The sequence below is a fragment of the Hyla sarda genome (assembly GCF_029499605.1).
Source record: "Hyla sarda isolate aHylSar1 chromosome 1 unlocalized genomic scaffold, aHylSar1.hap1 SUPER_1_unloc_5, whole genome shotgun sequence".
Taxonomy (NCBI): Eukaryota; Metazoa; Chordata; class Amphibia; order Anura; family Hylidae; genus Hyla; species Hyla sarda.
Window position 1 is genome coordinate 371,855 of NW_026607591.1, and position 21,827 is coordinate 393,681.

General features: G+C 46.7%; 2 protein-coding genes across 4 annotated transcripts in view; both read left to right on the plus strand.

Moving 5' to 3' along the window:
• LOC130298217 (oocyte zinc finger protein XlCOF22-like) overlaps positions 1–21,827 on the plus strand; it is a 300,794-nt gene that overhangs the window by 118,050 nt on the left and 160,917 nt on the right. For 2 of the 3 annotated variants that reach the window (XM_056551134.1, XM_056551131.1), the window contains 3 exons: positions 3,674–3,800; positions 3,884–3,948; positions 4,104–4,584. In XM_056551134.1, the coding sequence (XP_056407109.1) occupies positions 3,674–3,800; positions 3,884–3,948; positions 4,104–4,584 (673 nt within the window). Of the gene's footprint in view, positions 1–1,443; positions 1,458–3,673; positions 3,801–3,883; positions 3,949–4,103; positions 4,585–21,827 lie in introns of those variants that run through there. The other variant, XM_056551132.1, reaches the window with a different exon arrangement.
• Positions 10,596–12,446, plus strand: LOC130298223 (oocyte zinc finger protein XlCOF7.1-like; the record flags this gene model as incomplete). Its single annotated transcript, XM_056551142.1, has 1 exon — positions 10,596–12,446. A coding segment is annotated over one exon (1,701 nt), but the record flags the coding sequence as incomplete, so codon positions are not given.

Sequence of the window (21,827 nt, forward strand, 5' to 3'; positions counted from 1 at the left end):
AGTAGGACGCAGAAGTTCTCGATCCTGTGTGGAAATATCCCAGATGGATGATCCCTTTATCAATGATTCCAGTGCGGTGTCACCAAATCCCTTATATGTGTAACTGTTCATTGTCTGGAGTCCTGATATTTGGCACCCTCCAGTGGTCGGGGTAAACACCTAGATGGCAGCAGAATAACTGACTATAGTTAAAATAGGATGGTAAGAGAAGGTGTGTGACATAGGACAGTGACCTCCTGACCTCCGACCATGACAGGTCACATCTACTGGATGATGAAGAATCCTCAGACACTTTGTGCACCATTTCCCTCTTCTCACCACTCGTGGCTTCTGGTATTACCTGAATAACATGGACTGTGGATTCCTGTCTCCATATTCTACCCATCCCCCATGACTCCGCCCCAGACTATGATGGATCCCCTGACTAGGTTTACAGCCTCCATGATTGTGACTATAATGTCTCCTCAGATGTTTCCCCAGATTATCTCCAGGAAATGGATTTTATTTCTCCATAGAATCTGGTGCGGTTTATCATCGTCTCCTCTTCTTCCCTTCAGGTTTCTCCAATCCAGGATCCTCTGCTGATATCTTCTATATAAGAGAATTTTCCTGGATGACCCATCAACCATGGAGAGAGACAAGAACAAGATGGCCGACAGGATCATAAACCTCACCGTACAGATACTCTTCCGGCTTACTGGAGAGGTGAGGGATTCTGGGAGTGATGTCACATGACCTCATTCTTCTCTATGTAATAACAGATGGATATGACTGGAGAGGTGAGGGATTCTGGGAGTGATGTCACATGACCTCATTCTTATTTATGTAATAACAGATGGATATGACTGGAGAGGTGAGGGATTCTGGGAGTAATGTAACATGACCTCATTCTTATTTATGTAATAACAGATGGATATGACTGGAGAGGTGAGGGATTATGGGAGTGATGTCACGTGACCTCATTCTTATCTATGTAATAACAGATGGATATGACTGGAGAGGTGAGGGATTATGGGAGTGATGTCACGTGACCTCATTCTTATCTATGTAATAACAGATGGATATGACTGGAGAGGTGAGGGATTCTGGGAGTGATGTCACATGACCTCATTCTTATCTATGTAATAACAGATGGATATGACTGAAGAGGTGAAGGATTCTGGGAGTGATGTCACATGACCTCATTATTATTTATGTAATAAAAGATTGATATGACTGGAGAGGTGAGGGATTCTGGGAATGTATGTAGTGATATTAATGTGTCTTTCCATACATAGAATTACACAGTAGTGAAGAAGTCCTCCAGTGGGCGCTGTCGGGCCCCTGTGTGTGAAGGATGGGGAAGAATCCTGAACCCAATCCCGGGGTCCCCACCTCACTCCCTGATACATGAGGAAATGGATGAACTGAAGATTCTAGAACTCATCAACAAGATGATGGAGCTGCTGACTGGAGAGGTGACCCTGCTGGGACATTATACAGTAATGGAGGGGTCTGGTGATGACTGGAGAGGTGACCCTGCTGGGACATTATACAGTAATGGAGGGGTCTGGTGATGACTGGAGAGGTGACACTGCTGGGACATTATACAGTAATGGAGGGGTCTGGTGATGACTGGAGAGGTGACACTGCTGGGGATGCTGGGACATTATACAGTAATGGAGGGATCTGGTGATGACTGGATAGGTGACACTGCTGGGACATTATACAGTAATGGAGGGGTCTGGTTATAAATGGAGAGGTGACACTGCTGGGACATTATACAGTAATGGAGGGGTCTGGTGATGACTGGAGAGGTGACACTGCTGGGAATGCTGGGACATTATACAGTAATGGAGGGGTCTGGTGATGACTGGAGAGGTGACACTGCTGGGACATTATACAGTAATGGAGGGGTCTGGTGATGACTGGAGAGGTGACACTGCTGGGACATTATACAGTAATGGAGGGGTCTGGTGATGACTGGAGAGGTGACACTGCTGGGAATGCTGGGACATTATACAGTAATGGAGGGGTCTGGTGATGACTGGAGAGGTGACACTGCTGGGAATGCTGGGACATTATACAGTAATGGAGGGATCTGGTGATGACTGGAGAGGTGACACTGCTGGGACATTATACAGTAATGGAGGGGTCTGGTGATGACTGGAGAGGTGACACTGCTGGGACATTATACAGTAATGGAGGGGTCTGGTGATGACTGGAGAGGTGACACTGCTGGGACATTATACAGTAATGGAGGGGTCTGGTGATGACTGGAGAGGTGACACTGCTGGGAATTCTGGGACATTATACAGTATTGGAGGGGTCTGGGGATGACTGGAGAGGTGACACTGCTGGGACATTATACAGTAATGGAGGGGTCTGGTGATGACTGGAGAGGTGACACTGCTGGGACAATATACAGTAATGGAGGGGTCTGGTGATAAATGGAGAGGTGACACTGCTGGGACAATATACAGTAATGGAGGGGTCTGGTGATGACTGGAGAGGTGACACTGCTTGGACATTATACAGTAATGGAGGGGTCTGGTGATGGCTGGAGAGGTGACACTGCTGGGAATGCTGGGACATTATACAGTAATGGAGGGGTCTGGTGATGACTGGAGAGGTGACACTGCTGGGACATTATACAGTAATGGAGGGGTCTGGTGATGACTGGAGAGGTGACACTGCTGGGACATTATACAGTAATGGAGGGGTCTGGTGATGACTGGAGAGGTGACACTGCTGGGAATGCTGGGACATTATACAGTAATGGAGGGGTCTGGTGATGACTGGAGAGGTGACACTGCTGGGACATTATACAGTAATGGAGGGGTCTGGTGATGACTGGAGATGTGACACTGCTGGGAATTCAGGGACATTATACAGTAATGGAGGGGTCTGGTGATGACTGGAGAGGTGACACTGCTGGGAATGCTGGGACATTATACAGTAATGGAGGGGTCTGGTGATGACTGGAGAGGTGACACTGCTGGGACATTATACAGTAATGGAGGGGTCTGGTGATGACTGGAGAGGTGACACTGCTGGGAATGCTGGGACATTATACAGTAATGGAGGGGTCTGGTGATGACTGGAGAGGTGACAATGCTGGGACATTATACAGTAATGGAGGGGTCTGGTGATGACTGGAGAGGTGACACTGCTGGGACATTATACAGTAATGGAGGGGTCTGGTGATGACTGGAGAGGTGACACTGCTGGGACATTATATAGTAATGGAGGGGTCTGGTGATGACTGGAGAGGTGACACTGCTGGGACATTATACAGTAATGGAGGGGTCTGGTGATGACTGGAGAGGTGACACTGCTGGGACATTATACAGTAATGGAGGAGTCTGGTGATGACTGGAGAGGTGACACTGCTGGGACATTATACAGTAATGGAGGGGTCTGGTGATGACTGGAGAGGTGACACTGCTGGGACATTATACAGTAATGGAGGGGTCTGGTGATGACTGGAGAGGTGACCCTGCTGGGACATTATACAGTAATGGAGGGGTCTGGTGATGACTGGAGAGGTGACACTGCTGGGAATGCTGGGACATTATACAGTAATGGAGGGGTCTGGTGATGACTGGAGAGGTGACACTGCTGGGAATGCTGGGACATTATACAGTAACACCACTGGAGGGGTCGGGGTGATGACTGTATCATTATGTGTCAGGTTCCTATAAGGTGTCAGGACATGGCGGTCTATTTCTCCATGGAGGAGTGGGAGTATGTAGAAGGACACAAGGATCAGTACAAGGATCAGGTCATGATGGAGGATCAGCAGCCCCTCACATCACCAGGTAATAGACATGACTATATACACACGTCCTCTCATTATTTGTATGTAAAGAATGAATTCAGTCTCTGTATGTGTTCCCTACAGTCAGATCCAGTAAGAGAACAGCACCAGAGAGGTGTCCCCGTCCTCTTCTTCCACAGGATGATCAGGTAGATGGAGATATTCCCTATGATCTGTAGAAGGGCTGTGAAGCTCTTGTGGTCAGTCCCCTCACCCTCTATGACTCCTCATCTATAACATCCCACGTGACTTCTCCTACTGTCTGATGACTTTTACAATATTTCTTCCACATCTTATGAATCAGGGAGAAGATCTTAACAATGTTAATGCTCCAGAGACAGATGTGAGCGGTTATGAGCAGTATAAGGAGGACATCCCGACAGGAAAAGATCTGAACAATGTTAATGCTACAGATATGAAGGAAGAAGAAGAGACAGATGTGAGCGGTGATGAGCAGTATAAGGAGGACATTCTGACAGCAAAAGATCTGAACAATATTAATGCTACAGATATAAAGGAAGAAGAAGAGACAGATGTGAGCTGTGAGGAGCAGTATACGGAGGACATTCCGACAGAAAAAGATCTGTACAATATTAATTCTACCAATATAAAGGAAGAAGAAGAGACAGATGTGATCGGTGATGAGCAGTATAAGGAGGACATTCTGACAGGAAAAGATCTGAACAATATTAATGCTACAGATATGAAGGAAGAAGAAGAAGAAGAGACAGATGTGAGCTGTGATGAGCAGTATAAGGAGGACATTCCTACAGGTAACCGCCCAGGTGAGTAGTAACAACTTAATATAGAGAAGAGTCACAGATTCTTCTGCTGTAATAATTGTGTAGAATTCTTTAATCTCTCTGTCCTGTCTCTTCTGTATATTCTTCTATTCAGCCAAAATGTAAACTAATGTGATACTACAGCTGGAATATGGACAAGAAATATCCCTATGTGTACAAGGCCATCACACCCGCTCCCATATACTTGCACTGAGTGGGCACGGTGTGACATCATGACCCCCGCAGCCCACACCCAGCGTTTGGAACTAAATGTTCTGACCGCTGGGGCAGTGGAGTTCCCCTTTAATCTCCCTGTCCATTCTCCCTCTGCGGCAGAACAGCTCAAGTCCATGTATCAGGGATCTCGAAGAGCTTTTGTCTTTCTCTATTCTAATTGACACTAGGTTACGAAAGAGAGAGAGAGAGAGATCACCATTTTGGGACCCTTTTGAGGAGGCCTTCTGTCAGATTGTCACCTTGCCTTTCATGCCCCCCTCACGCCTCCATCGCCTCCCATGCCTCCCTCACCTCTTATGCCTCCCTCACCTCCTATGCCTTCCTCGCCTCTTATGCCTCCCTCACCTCCCATGCCTCCCTCGCCTCTTATGCCTCCCTCGCCTCCCATGCCTCCCTCGCCTCCCATGCCCCCCTCGCCTCTTATGCCTCCCTCGCCTCCCATGCCCCCCTCACCTCCCATGCCCCCCTCACCTCCCATGCCTCCCTCACCTCCCATGCCTCCCTCACCTCCCATGCCTCCCTCGCCTCTTATGCCTCCCTCGCCTCTTATGCCTCCCTCGCCTCCCATGCCTCCCTCACCTCTTATGCCTCCCTCGCCTCTTATGCCTCCCTCGCCTCTTATGCCTCCCTCGCCTCTTATGCCTCCCTCGCCTCTTATGCCTCCATCACCTCCCATGCCTCCATCACCTCCCATGCCTCCATCACCTCCCATGCCTCCCTCACCTCTTATGCCTCCCTCGCCTCTTATGCCTCCCTCACCTTCCATGCCCCCCTCGCCTCCCATGCCCTCCTCGCCTCCCATGCCTTCCTCGCCTCCCATGCCTTCCTCGCCTCCCATGCCTTCCTCGCCTCCCATGCCTTCCTCGCCTCCCATGCCTTCCTCGCCTCCCATGCCCCCCTCGCCTCCCATGCCCCCCTCGCCTCCCATGCCCCCCTCGCCTCCCATGCCCCCCTCGCCTCCCATGCCTCCCTCGCCTCTTATGCCTCCCTCACCTCTTATGCCTCCCTCGCCTCCCATGCCTCCCTCGCCTCTTATGCCTTCCTTGATCATATAGTGACGGGATAATACTACCGTACTGATACAGAATAAAATCCCTGTACACAGACCACTATCACCCTAACCTCTTAAGGACGCAGGGTGCACCCGCTCCCGTGCTGTAACACAGGGTCGGGCCCGGCACCTAGCAATGAGCGGGACCCGTGGCTAATACCGGACATCACTGATTGCGCTGATGCCCGGTATTAACCCTTTAGACGCGGCGATTAAAGTTAATTGCCGCATCTAAAATAAATAAATAAATGCTTCCGGGCAGCTCAGTCAGGCTGATCGGGGACACTGTGGTGAAACCGTGATGTCCCGATCATTTTAACCGTATGGAACTACAGAATAAAGAGAAAGTGTCTTTTTTACCCAAAAATGTACTGCGTAGAAACAGAAGCCCCCAAAAGTTACAAAATAGCGTTTTTATTTTATTTTATTTTGTCCTACAAATATCTTTTCACCATAGATTTTTGGGTAAAATGATTGATGTAATTACAAAGTACAGCTGGTGGCACAAAAAAACTGCAAATACAGAAAAACGTTGAGTCCTTAAGGGGTTAAACCCATTTCCACCTTAAAGGGGTTCTCCAGTGGAAAAACATTTTAAAAAAATCATCTGGTGCCATAAAATTATACAGATTTGTAAATGACTTCTATTATAAAATCCTAATCCTTCCAATACTTATCAGCTGCTGTATGCTCCACAGAAAGTTTTTTTTATTTTTGCACTTTCGTTTTTTCCCTTATCACCTTCTAAAAATCATAATGCGTTCAATTTTGCACCTACAGACCCACATGAGGCTTGTTGTTTTTTGCGTCACCAATCGTACTTTGTAATCACAGCAATTATTTTATAACCTAATCTGCGGCGAAACAAAAAAACTTTGCTTGTGGGGTGAAATAAAAAAAAAAAACGCCAAATTGCCTCTTTCTAGGGCTTCCGTTTTTACGCCGTGCACTTTTCGGTAAAAGTAACACCTTATCTTTATTCTTTAGGTCCAGACGGTTACAAGGATACCCAATTTAAATAGGTTTTATTTTATTTTACTACTTTAAAAAATTCATGCACCAACATTAATATGTTTAAAATTCTCCTCTTTTGAGCTCCATAACTTTATTTTCTCTTTCATATACGCGTCTGTATGAGGGTCATTTTTTTTAAATGGGACTTTTTACCGCAATTTATTAATATTTTTATGGTATATGAAGTGACCAAAAATGCACAATTTTGGAATTTGGTATTTTTTTACGTGTACGCCATCGGCCGTGCGGTTTGGCTAATCTTATATTCTAATAGTTCGGACATTTATGCACACGGCGGTACCACATGGGATTTTTTATTTATTTATTTTTTTATTACATTTAGTTAAAAAAAATGTAAATGGGGGATTCAAACTTTAATTAGGGGAGGGGCTTATTCACATGTATTAACTTTTTTTTTTTTTTTTTGCCCCCATAGGGGACTATTACCTGCAATCTTCTGATTGTATATACTGATCAGTGCTATGCCATAACATTGATCATTGTTATCAGTGCTCTGCTGCTTCAGTCTTGGAGTAATAGAACACTGATCAGATGGCGAGGAGGCAGGTAAGGGCCCTCCCACCGTCCTCTCAGCTGATCGGGACATCAGGATTTTGTGGTGATAAAGGAATAAAAGGGATGAATAATTGCACCACATCATGACCACCACCATTACCACCATATAGTGACGGGATAATACTGCCATACTGATACTGAATAAAACCCCTGTACACAGACTAATATCCCCCCATACAGTGCCCCCGGCTCTACACAGGCACTGCAGACCATATAAGTGATTACAGTGCAGTTACATGTAGTGACTCACAGGGGGCGTCTTCCTGAAGTCGTTCTCTTTCCTTTTCCTCCCCACAGAATCTGCCGGAGAAACATGTCAGGCACCGCACGTTTCCAGCACGTTTCCCAATTCTTTCCTCAGTGCCCTAAATAGTGTAGATAACGCCAGTATGAAGGCAGATAATGGCGGTAGGTAGATAGCGTTGGTAGGTAGAGGGTGTAGGTAGGTACTGGTGGTAAGTAGATAGATCATTTTACCACAAAAACAAAAATAATACATAATTTGTGGCTTCCATTCTTATGCAGCGCACTTTTTGGTACCAATGACGTCATCTATATTGTGTCCAAACAATGACATCGATACCCAATATATATAGGTTTTGTGTTATTGTATTATATTGTATTATAACTTTTTGTAATTTTTCTGTAATATTTCTGCCCCCCCCATAACACTTTATTTTCCTGTATATTTTCCTCGTTTTTATTTGCACCGTGATCTGTAGTTTTTGTATAGATTGTTCTTTTGTTTCGCTTTTTATACTTTTTTTTTCTCTGCTATTTTTTACATTTGCGCCATTCACTGTGCGGTTTAATTAACAACATTATATTATAATACCGTATATACTCGAATATAAGCCGAGTTTTTCAGCACGATTTTTCGTGCTGAAAACACCCCCCTCGGCTTATACTCGAGTGAACTCTCCACCCGCAGTGGTCTTCAACCTGCGGACCTCCAGAGGTTTCAAAACTACAACTCCCAGCAAGCCCGGGCAGCCATCGGCTGTCCGGGCTTGCTGGGAGTTGTAGTTTTGAAACCTCCGGAGGTCCGCAGGTTGAAGACCACTGCGGCCTTCGACATCATCCAGCCCCCTCTCACCCCCCTTTAGTTCTGTACAGTACTCACCTCCGCTCGGCGCTGGTCCGGTGCTGCAGGGCTGTCCGGAGAGGAGGTGGTCCGGTGGGATAGTGGTTCCGGGCTGCTATCTTCACCGGGGAGGCCTCTTCTAAGCGCTTCGGACCCGGCCTCAGAATAGTCACGTTGCCTTGACAACGACGCAGAGGTGCGTTCATTGCCAACGTACTTCTGCGTCGTTGTCAAGGCAACGCCTCTATTCCGGGCCGGAAGCGCGGAGAAGAGGCGCCCCCAGTGAAGATAGCAGCCCGGAACCACTATCCCACCGGACCACCTCCTCACCGGACAGTCCTGCAGCACCGGACCAGCGCCGAGCAGAGGTGAGTACTTTACAGAACTAAAGGGGGTGAGAGGGGGCTGGATGATGTCGAAGGCCGCAGTGGTCTTCAACCTGCGGACCTCCGGAGGTTTCAAAACTACAACTCCCAGCAAGCCCGGACAGCCGATGGCTGCCCGGGCTTGCTGGGAGTTGTAGTATTGAAACCTCTGGAGGTCCGCAGGTTGAAGACCACTGAGGGCGGATGATGAGAAGAGGATGATCAAGGGGGGGGGTGTGGGATGATGACAAGAGGATGATGAAGGGGGGGGGGTGTGGGATGATGAAGGGGGGTGGGGATGATGAAGGGGGGTGTGTGGGATGATTACAAGGGGATGATGAAGGGGGGTGGGGATGATGACAAGGGGATGATGAAGGGGGGATGTGTGGGATGATGACAAGGGGATGATGAAGGGGGATGTGTGGGATGATGACAAGGGGATGATGAAGGGGGGATGTGTGGGATGATGACAAGAGGATGATGAAGGGGGATGTGTGGGATGATGACAAGGGGATAATGACAGGTGATGATGATGAGGGTCTGGTTGATGACAGGCGGTGATGATGATGAAGATGTTAATGACGGGTCTGGATGATGACAGGGGGGGATGATGTATTTCCCACCCTAGGCTTATACTCGAGTCAATAACTTTTCCTGGGATTTTGGGTTGAAATTAGGGGTCTCGGCTTATACTCGGGTCGGCTTATACTCGAGTATATACGGTAGTTCAGATATTTACACCAAATATGCAAAAATGTTTATTTTTGTTTACATTATTTTATTCCAAAAATGGGAAAAGGAAGAGTGGGGGGGGGGGGGTGTAATCAAACTTTTATTAGGGGAGGGGATTTTTCACATTACAATTTTAAAAAAATATATATTTTATTTACTATTTTTTCTGCTATAAATCAGTGATCTGAAACCTAAGGCTCTCTGCCTGTGGCAAAACTACAACTCCCAGCATGTTGCACTATATAGTAGTATAGGTCATGGTACAACATGCTGGGAGTTGTAGTTTCGGGTCAGCTGCAAAGTCAGAGGCTGTGTCAAGGAATGCTGGGAGTTGAAGTATTTAACTACATCACCCACCATGCCCTGATACGGCCTATGGCTCTGCAGCTGCCCCAACCCAAAACTACTCCCAGCATGTTTCACCATATACTAGTATAGTAAAAGTAATGGTGCAACATGCTGGTAGTCGCGGTTTTGGGTCTGCTGCAGAGGTATAGGCTGTATGAGGGCATGCTGGGTGTTGTAGTTGGTAACTGCCACTCCCAGCATTCTTTGACTCCCAGCATTTGTGACATCGCACATTCCCGCCCCCCCCCCCCCACGCCCCCTCCAATAGACTTACATTGATAGGGCGTGGCTTGACGTTACGAGGGGCATAACCGTGACATCACGACCCCCGCAGCCCGAGCCCAGCGTTCATAACAAAATGTTTTGAATGCTGGAGCAGTGGAGTGCCCCTTTAAGGGGTTACAAAGTAGTAAAACATAACAAAATTATGTATGAGTATTGTGATCGTATTCACCTGAGAAATAATTTTACCGCACAGTGAATGAAAGAAAAAATTTTATGGCAAAATAAGAGTTTTGGCTCTTAGAGGAAAGATTAAATATCCTGGGTCGTTAAGGGGTTAATACTGATAATAAAATGTGTGTTATTCTCTGCAGATTCTTGTAGCAGGAGATCAGAGGAGAATCTTATATCTTCAGATTATAAAGCAGATGATGATATCACACAAGATACATATGAAGAACATTCCATTATCCCAGATACACCCTCAGCCCTTCACAGCCAAGATCTGTCATCTCATCCTTATATACAGGTCCTGTCTTCTCAGTCATCACAGGATGTTCAGCAAAATAAAAGCCGCAGAAGGAATGATGGACATCAAAAAGCTAATACAAGGGAAAAGCCAGTGTCATGTTTAGAGTGTGGGAAATGTTTTACTTATAAATCACATCTTGTTAGACATCAAAGAACTCACACAGGAGAGAAATCATATTCATGCTCAGAATGTGGAAAATGTTTCACTCAGAAATCAAATCTTATTGAGCATCAAAGAACTCACACAGGAGAGAAGCCGTTTTCCTGTTCAGAATGTGGAAAATGTTTTACTCATCAAAAAAGTCTTATTAGACATCAAAGAACTCACACAAGGGACAAGCCATTTTCATGTTCAGAATGTGGGAAATGTTTTACTTTTAAATTAGAACTTCTTGTACATCAAAGAACTCACACAGGGGACAAGCCATTTACATGCTCAGAATGTGGAAAATGTTTTACTCATCAGCAAAGTCTTATTAGACATCAAAGAACTCATACAGGGGAGACGCAATTTTCATGTTCAGAATGTGGGAAATATTTTCCTTTTAAATCAGGTCTTGTTAAACATCAAAGAACTCACACAGGAGAGAAGCCATTTTCATGCTCAGACTGTGGGAAATGTTTTCCTTTTAAATCATGTCTTATTAGACATCAAAAAACTCACACAGGGGACAAGCCATTTTCATGCTCAGAATGTGGGAAATGTTTTCCTTTTAAATCAGGTCTTGTTAAACATCAAAGAACTCACACAGGAGAGAAGCCATTTTCATGCTCAGAATGTGGGAAATGTTTTACTTTTAAATCAGGTCTTATTAGACATCAAAAAACTCACACAGGGGACAAGCCATTTTCATGTTCAGAATGTGGGAAATGTTTTACTTTTAAATCAGATCTTGTTGTACATCAAAGAACTCACACAGGAGAGAAGCCATTTTCATGTTCAGAATGTGGAAAATGTTTTACTCATCAGCTAAGTCTTATTAAACATCAAAGAACTCACACAGGGGACAAGTCATTTTCATGTTCAGAATGTGGAAAATGTTTTACTTGGAAATCAGATCTTGTTCGACATCAAAGAGCTCACACAGGGAAAAAGCCATTTTCATGTTCAGAATGTGGAAAATGTTTTGCTTTGAAATCATATCTTGTTCAACATCAAAGAACTCACACTGGAGAGAAGCCATTTTTATGTTCAGAATGTGGAAAATGTTTTACTGGGAAAACATATCTTGTTCTGCATCAAAGAACTCACACAGGGGAGAAGCCATTTTCATGTTCAGAATGTGGAAAATGTTTTACTAGGAAATCAGATCTTGCTCAACATCAAAGAACTCACACAGGGGAAAAGCCATTTTCATGTTCAGAATGTGGAAAATGCTTTATTTTGAAATCATATCTTGTTCAACATCAAAGAACTCACACAGGGGAGAAGCCATTTTCATGTTCAGAATGTGTTAAATGTTTTACTAAGAAAACATATCTTGTTCAACATCAAAAAACTCACACAGCGGGGCATGGCTTGGATGGTGATCTGAGTGGTCGCACTCCACTGTGATACCACGGGCCCGACCAAATTTCACCCTGATTTCACCTCCTGAGGGCCCTCACTTACCCCCTCTGTGGTCCGGTGGCATAGCAGAAGCAGTGTGGCAGTGGCGGGCGCAGCTTGGAGACTGACCGGAGCGGGAGCGGAGCAGAAGCTGTGTTTGAGTTACTTGAGTTCTTGCTACTACTCACCTGTTAGTGTTTAGGGTCTAGGCCTGCACAAGTTCCTAGGGTTAGGCAGGGATTTTTTTTTTTGGGGGGGGGCTTGTTTTTGCTTAAACTTGCATTTGTTTTTGTTGTCTATGTCTGTTGGTTGGTCGTCTGGTTGGTGTTTTTGTCTGTGGTATGTGTGGTGTGTGTGTTCCCGGAGTTCCTCAGGTGGTGGTGTTGTGTCCCAGGTACAATCTTATTTCTACTCAGACCTTTTTGTGGGAGAAGTGGAGCTCTCCGGTTTATAGTGTTTATCCTGCTGCTTGCTTGGTTGGGTGTATATTATGGGTTCCCTTAGATTAGTGAGCTGGAATGTTAGAGGTCTTAACTCCAAATTTAAGAGGGCCCTTTGTTTGGACTTCATTAAAAAGCAATCCCCACATCTGATTTGCTTACAGGAAACATCTAACTGGTCAGAAAATACTTGCCCTTAAGAGGGCATGGATAGCGAGGGGCTGACACTCTACCTATTCTTCCTCTGCGAGGGGATTGTCTATCTTATTATTATGTTACTAAATCCATTCCCCAGGTCATTGATCAAGTGGCCTGTGATCATTTTGGTAGGTTTGTGATTATCCGGTGTTCCCTACGTGCCTTTAGTTTTCATTTGGTATCCGTATATGTCCCCCCTCCGTTTCATGTCGCTGTCTTAGACTGTATTAAGTTCAAATTGTTAACGTTTCCCTCTTTGCCTGTTCTCCTTTTAGGCGACTTTAATGTGGTCCCTGATCCCAGTGTTGATCGTACCGGAGCAGCTGATTTGGGCTGTCATGGCCTTAATAATTGGAGTGTGGCGTTGTCCCTTACTGAGGTTCGGCGCTGGAAGCATCCGTCTGACCCCATATTCTCCTTCTAAACAGCGGTGCATAAATCGTTCTCCAGGATAGATCTGGCGTATGCCTCCTCTGACCTTATTCCTCTGGTAAGAGAGGTCCTGTACACCACTAGGGGGATCTCTGACCACTCAGCTCTTGTTCTGTCCCTGAACCTAGGCCCTTGTCACTCCTCTAGGGTCTGGCGGATGCACCCTGGCTGGCTGCGGGAGGAGGTGGTGACTACGTCCTTGCTAGAAGCACTTACCTGTTTTTGGGAACATAATAGAGCCCACCCTGACAAGTAAGTCCAATGGGATACTTATAAAGCGCATGTACGGGGCAGTTCATGGCGGGGGTGGCTGGGCAGCGGCAGGTGTGTACGGCCAGGGAGAGAGCATTGCAGGTTGAGATTGGGGTTCTGGAGGCTGAGGTGGTGAGGACCCTTCCCCTGAGGCTGAACATAAATGGTTGACTGCCCAAAGGGCCCTCCTGATCCTTCAGAGGGAGAAGATTCAAAAGAGATTGGTGGACAGGGAGGCAGCATTATTTGAATTTGGGGATAAGAACGGCAAGTGGCTGGCGTATTTGGCCAGGGAGAGTAGGCCAATGGTGGCTATACCCTGTATTAGGGGGGTTAATGGGTCTCTGGTTTCTGATCCTGTTGGTATTAATACTGTGTTTCGTGACTTCTATAGGGATCTTTATACCTCCCGCATACCCACTGTTCCAGATGGTTTAGTGCCCTTCTTTTGGAGTTTGCCTCTAACGCCATTGACAACGGCCCAGGTGGCCAAGTTAGATGCCCCCTTTTCTGGTGAGGAACTTTCTTTATCTATTGCTTCTTTGCAGTTGGGGAAAACTCCGGGACTGGATGGCATGATTGGAGACTGGTACAGGGCGAATGAGGAGCGGCTGATACCTATATTACTGAATTTTTTTTTTTATGTGGCCTTGGAGACTGGGAGACTGATTCTTTCCAAACCGGGAAAGGATCCTACGATTCCAGATTCTTATAGACCTATTTCCCTCCTTAATGTTGATATCCAAATTTTGGCTAAAATCTTGGCAAATCGGTTACATAAGGTTATAGCCGCTATCATCCATCCTGACCAAACAGGCTTGATGCCTGGGAGGGATACTGACATTAACGTCCAGCGGTTGCACCTTAACATTGCTGCAGCGGAAGGGGAGGCCTCGGGGTAATATGTTGTTAGCTTAGATGTCTATAAAGCTTTTGATTCGGTGGAATGGTTGTATCTGAGGGGTGTTTTGGGAGTCCTTTGGTTTGGGGCATGGGTTCGATTGTTGTATGACAGTCCCAGGGCTAGGGCAAGAACTAATCTGGAGGTCTCTGAGATCTTTCAGCTAGGTAGGGGTTCCAGGCAGGGATGGCCACTTTCTCCCTTTTTGTTTGCCTTAGCAGTTGAGCCTTTGCTTTACTTGACGAATGTCCAGGGCTCCCTGAGGGCTTTGTTTTCACTTCTGGCTGAATTTAGCTCCTTTTCTGGGCTCCAGGTTAACTGGGCTAAGTCTTCCCTGATGCCTTTGTCGGTGACAATGGATCATGTTCTGTCTCTTCCTCATGGGTTGCAGACGGTTAATCAATTTCGGTATTTTGGAGTAGAGATTTCTGCGTGTGTGACTGATTATGTGGGGCTCAATCTGGAACCAGTGTTGTTGCCGGTGACAACTAAATTACAAGCTTGGTCTCCGTTGCCTCTCTCCCTGGCTGGCCGGATTCATATTTTTAAAATGGTGCATTTACTTACATTTCTATATCTTTTCCATTTATCTCCAGTGATTCCCCCCAAGAGTTTTTTTTTACGAGGCTGAGTGGCGCTTTGAGGTCCTTCTATTGGCAGGACAAATCACCGTGGTTGGGTCAGGCGCTGCTTCAGGCGTCCAAACAGAGAGGGGGGTTAGCTGCTCCTCACATACATAATTACTTCCTAGCGTCTCAGTTGGTGTATGCTGCCTGCTGGATCGACCTGGATCTGAAAAACGCCTCTACTGTTCTTGCAGGAGCTCTTTTGGGTTTGTATGAAACTCTGATACTTCCAAACTGTTGATCCCTCTGAGAACTGGGGCTGAGGTGTGGTCGGTGGTCTCTAGATGCTTTCCGTTGCCGATCCTGTCCCCCAGAGCACCTCTGTGGGGAAACCCTCATTTTGAGCACCTGCAGGGGTTGGAGGCGGCCGTATTCTGGAGCGGTCATGGAGTCAAGTTTGCCATGCATTTGTTTGGGGAGTCTCCCTCTTTCCAGGAACTATGTGACCACTATTATCTCCCAGTTTCGTTACTTCCAGCAGAGACATGCGATGAGGGCGCAGTTTGGCTCTCTTGACGTGACTCCAGTCTTTTCTGATGTGGAGCTGCTTCTGGGTACCACGGACCTCCCTAAACCCCTGACTCAGGGATATGCATTGGTACAGTCGGCAGGTCCAAATCCGTTTGAGTTGGCTTTTGTTAAATGGGTGGGGGATATTCCTGATTTGACAGACGGACAAAGGCGAGAAGTGACAAAAACCTTTTACCCCACGGTGGTGAGCGCTAGAGATTTACTTATTCAGATTCAATTTATGTTTGTACTATACTCCGGTTAGGTTTGTTCCGTATTGGGGTCTCCTCCTCAAATTCTTGTTTCCGGTGTAATGCAGATGTGTGCTCCCTTTTACATGCGATGTGGAGCTGCCCTTGTGTGGAACCCTTCTGGAGGGAAGCGATTGACGGATCACTTAGAATTCCCCTATGAGTTCTCCCCAGTGGTTTGTCTGATAGGGGTCATTAATGATCTGGCCTCTGGCTCCCATAGGCGCCTTCTCATTCGCTTTTTTATTGTTTTGTGCAGGGAAGGTTCTGATTATGACCTGAAAAGATACTTCCCCCTCCCCCATTACATGGTAGTTTAACTTGGTAAACAGGTATATACGTTATACAGGACACTGTACATTAGTCGCAATTGCCCCAAGAATTTTGATAAGGTTTTGATGCCCTGGCTCCTAATTGGTGAGTCGGTAGTCCTCCCAGAGCGGGTCATCTCTCCTTGATAGTCTGGCAGATATTATCTTGGACTAGAACTGGAGGGGTGCTCCGGGAGTGTGAGTGAGTGTGTGGTTGTCTACTGTTCTGTCTATTGTCTTGACATCAGTCGGGTGCGGATTTCTTGACTGCCTACCCATGTGTAGCTATGTTACCTGAATTTACTTAAGCAATTGGAGGAGATTGTGGGAGTTTTGTACTTGACTGTATGTTCTGGTAATTCTTTGTCTTTTTTTTTTTTTTTTTTTTTTTTAAGTTTTATTGGTTTTCAATAACAGAAAGAATTTGTAACATACACAAAAGGAAAATAAAGTACAATTATTTCCAGAGAAATCAAATGAGCAGTCGACGTTTTACTGTAAAAACTAGTAATGTCCTACTAAAGAACAGTCCAAAAGAGACAATACGGAGGTAGCTGACATAGTCACTAGGGATCGGCACGGCCGATCTTATCGGCCGATATTCACGGTTTTCCCCGTTATCGGTATCGGCTTGTAACCTGCCGATAATGTGCAAAACAAGGCGTGCGCACGAATCGCGGGACTTCAGTCCCGGCCCTGAACTTCGGGCCGGGACTGAAGTCCCGCGATTCGTGCGCACGCCCTGTTTTACCGTGCGGCGCAATCTAGTTGTGTAACCCTTTGCAAATACATCTGACAGGATGGTGGAGCGGGAGCTGTCCGCTGTCCCGCTCCTCCACTCCCTCACCTTTCTCATGCTGCTTCCATCTTGCAGTGGGAGTGAGAGCCGCGGGGACGCCATCCACGGCAGGCCGACGTGATCACATCATTGCGCCGGCGCCCAGAGATCACGTCGCCGCAGCTCTCACTCACAGTACTAGAACGTACCAGCGTGTGAGAAAGGTGATCGCTGCTCTGCTCGGGCGCTGTATGGATGGACGGGCAAATTATCAGTGAGGGGGGCAAATATAAGTGAGGGGCACATGTGAGGAGGGTATTATATGTGAGGAACATGGGGCATTATGTGTGGGGTCACAGGACGGTGTATTATTTATGAGGGGCACATGACAAGGGGGGGGGGCTGTCCTGTCATGTGCCCATATAATGCCCCCTGTCCTGTGCCCCTCACATATAATGCCCCATGTCCTGTGCCTTCACATAAAATGCCCCCTGAGGGGGCATGACAGGGGGCATTATATGTGAGGGGCACAAGACACGGGGGATTATAAGTCAGGGGTGCATTATATGGGCACATGACGGGGGGGGGGGGGCTGTCATGTGCCCCCACATATAATCCCCCCCTTGTCATGTGCCCCTCCTATATAATCCCCCCCTGTCATGTGCTCCTCATATATAATCCCCCCTGTCATGTGCCCCTCATATATATATAATCCCCCCCTGTCATGTGCCCCTCATATATAATACCCCTGTCCTGTGACCCCACTTATAATGCCCCCTGTCATGTGCCCCCACATATAATCCCCCCAGTCATGTGCCCCTACATATAATTCCCCCCCTGTCATGTGCCCCTCATATATAATACCCCCCTGTCCTGTGACCCCACATATAATGCCCCATGTCCTGTGTTCCTCACATATAATGCCCCATGTCATGTGCCCCTCATATATAATACCCCCTGTCCTGTGACCCCACTTATAATGCCCCCTGTCATGTGCCCCCACATATAATCCCTCCAGTCATGTGCCCCTACATATCCCCCCGTCATGTGCCCCTCATATATAATACCCCCTGTCCTGTGACCCCACTTATAATGCCCCCTGTCATGTGCCCCCACATATAATCCCCCCAGTCATGTGCCCCTACATATAATCCCCCCCCTGTCATGTGCCCCTCATATATAATACCCCCCTGTCCTGTGACCCCACATATAATGCCCCCTGTCCTGTGTTCCTCACATATAATGCCCCCTGTCATGTGCCCCTCATATATAATGCCCCATGTCCTGTGCCCCTCACATATAATGCCCCCTGTCATAGCCCCTCAGGGGGCATTATATGTGAGAGGCACAGGACAGGGGGCAATATATGTGAGGGGCACATGACAAGAGCCCCCTTGTCATGTGCCCATATAATGCCCCCCTGACATTTGCCCCTCACTTATATTGCCCCATTATGTGCCCCTCACTTATAATACCCCCTGTCCTGTGCCCCTCACATATAATGCCCCCTGAGGGGGCAGGACAGGAGGCATTATATGTGAGGGAAACATGGCAGGGGCATTATATGTGAGGGGCACAGCACATGGTGCATTATATGCAATGGGCACAGGACAAAGGGCATTATTATGTAGGGGGAACAGGAGGGGTTATAGTTATTATATGTGGGGGCACAGGATGGGGCATTACTACTATATATGAGGGGCACAGAGTGTTTTGCATTTCAGAGGTATAGGCTGGTATTTATCATTGTAGGTGTAAGTGAAGCTTTTATCATTGTAGGTGTAAGTGAAGCATTTTTCTACACCTTTTTTGTGTGCTGGTAATGTGTAGGAGCACAAAACTTATTAAAAGGTAGCAGAGCATTTGAAATTTTGTGCAGGTCACATTTCTGAAATTTCTCTCTTCACATACACCAAAAAGCCTGGGCTAGTGAAGTTTTAGAGACTTTTTTGTGGCTTTGCACCTTTTTTTGCGCCTATTCACAAAAAAGCGCAGTTCATAAAACCTTTCCATATGTGTATTGCCAAAATCATTGGATTGCAACTCAAGCACAAAAAAAGGCACAAATAAACCCTGCTTGCGCCTTTTTTGCACCATATTTAGACACAAAAAAAAAACAGTTTAAAGACAATTATACATGTCGACCATAGTGTATATTATAAAGGAATTTTTGTGGTAGTATGGTTTTTATGGGCCACAATACATTACGGTATTGTATTCAGAGGGTGCATGGCAAGATTATATTCAGAGAGCACAGTATGTGGTAGTATTGTAATCAAGAGGGTACAGTGTGTTGTAGTAATATATTCAGAGTGTAGTGGGTCAATAGTAGTATTATCTGTACTGCTCCAATAAGTAAAAGGCTAATAGCATCCCAGTATGTACTGACTGGGTGAGCATGGCAGGAGTACGACTGCTGACAGCATTTACACTCCTATCAGCATCAGTAACGGCCAGGTACATGCTGGGATCTCATATTATTCATATTAATATTGATATTGTTTTTTCTTCATCCTCAACTTACTCCAAACCTCACTGTAGCTTGTTGTAACCCTCTTCTTTCAATGCAGATGGATGCACAAAGAAACAGTAAAAGTACAATTTGGGACTATTTTAGTGAAAGGAGATGTCCCACGGAGAAAAATTGTACAGGTTTAGGTGCATAAATGAAAGTTATATAAGTTTGTAAATCACTTACATCACCCATCCTGCATGGAAATTATGTTTTCAGCGATTCTTTTGTCAGTCAGGAAGCTCAGCAGTTACAGTTTCTGGTGACTTTTGACCCCCCATTCACCTCCGTTATACTGGGGGCCGTGACGCAACACATTCCCACAATACCCCACGCAGCCTTCAGTTCGGCTGCCCGCCCCGTGCACGGCCTCTGCCCGCCCCATCTCATAAATAATCATTTCCCCCCTCCCCTCCTACGTGGTTGGCTGAGCAGCTATGAATATGTAATAGCTGCTTCAGCCAATTAGAGCAGCCCCTGCGCACACTTTCACTTTCATTCTTATCCCACGGCAGGTTAGAGCAGGAACTGGCAGTGTTCTTCCCTGCCTCAGTCAAAAAAACCTGTAATCACCCTCATTTGTGCCCTGTATTTGTCCCCCTGCACTCTCCCCTGTCCAGTTTAGCGCTGTGTCCTCCCGGCAGCACTATATTACCGAGGACTCAGCGCTGATCGGAACAAGAATACAGACTTCTATAGCCCAGGAGCGCACTCCCCTGCATCTGGGCTATAGAAGTATATGTCCCTGCTTTGATCAGGGCTGAAGCAGCGGTCATATAGTGCTACAGGTCAGGAGAGGGCATGAGGTATATATCTTTTCTAAAGAGTTGAAAATAAATCGTGTGTGCAGAGGCAGGCACCCCCCCCCCCCCCCCCCCCCTGCTTGTAGTACCATTTTTTTGCAAACCAGTGTGCCTTCAGCTGTCCGGGCAGGCTGGGAGTTGTAGTTTTGCAACAGCTGGGGGCACCCTGGTTGGGAAACACTGTTCTAGGCTATATAAAGTATTTTCCCCTAGGCCAGTGTTTCCCAACCAGTGTGCCTTCAGCTGTCCGGGCATGCTGGGAGTTGTAGTTTTGCAACAGCTGGGGGCACCCTGGTTGGGAAACACTGTTCTAGGCTATATAAAGTATTTTCCCCTAGGCCAGTGTTTCCCAACCAGTGTGCCTTCAGCTGTCCGGGCATGCTGGGAGTTGTAGTTTTGCAACAGCTGGGGGCACCCTGGTTGGGAAACACTGTTCTAGACTATATAAAGTATTTTCCCCTAGGCCAGTGTTTCCCAACCAGTGTGCCTCCTGCTGTTGCAAAACTACAACTCCCAGCATGCACAGACAGCCTTCAGCTGTCCGGGCATGCTGGGAGTTGTAGTTTTGCAACAGCTGGAGGCACCCTGGTTAGGAAAAACACTGTTCTAGGCTATATAAAGCATTGTTCTCTGCTTCTATTCCAGTGTTTTCAAATCAGGGTGCCTCCTGCTGTTGCAAAACTACAACTCCCAGCTTGCCCGTATAGCCTTCAGCTGTCCGGGCATGCTGGGAGTTGTAGTTTTGCAACAGCTGGGGGCACCCTGGTTGGGAAACACTGTTCTAGGCTATATAAAGTATTTTCCCCTAGGCCAGTGTTTCCCAACCAGTGTGCCTTCAGCTGTCCGGGCAGGCTGGGAGTTGTAGTTTTGCAACAGCTGGGGGCACCCTGGTTGGGAAACACTGTTCTAGGCTATATAAAGTATTTTCCCCTAGGCCAGTGTGCCTCCTGCTGTTGCAAAACTACAACTCCCAGCATGCACAGACAGCCTTCAGCTGTCCGGGAATGCTGGGAGTTGTAGTTTTGCAACAGCTGGAGGCACCCTGGTTGGGAAACACTGTTCTAGGCTATATAAAGTATTTTCCCCTAGGCCAGTGTTTCCCAACCAGTGTGCCTCCTGCTGTTGCAAAACTACAACTCCCAGCATGCACAGACAGCCTTCAGCTGTCCGGGCATGCTGGGAGTTGTAGTTTTGCAACAGCTGGAGGCATCCTGGTTGGGAAACACTGTTCTAGGCTATATAAAGCATTTTCCGATGCTTCTAGGCCAGTGTTCCCCAACCAGTGTGCCTCCTGCTGTTGCAAAACTACAACTCCCTGCATGCACAGACAGCCTTTGGCTGTCCGGGCATGCTGGGAGTTGTAGTTTTGCAACAGCTGGAGGCACACTGGTTGGGAAACCCTGGCACATTTGGAGGGTGCAAAAGAGAAATGTTGTATCATTCTTACTGTAATTAAAAAATAAGACATCCCCTAAAAATAAGCCATAGTGGTAGATGTGTTTTATTGAAAGTAATGAATAGGG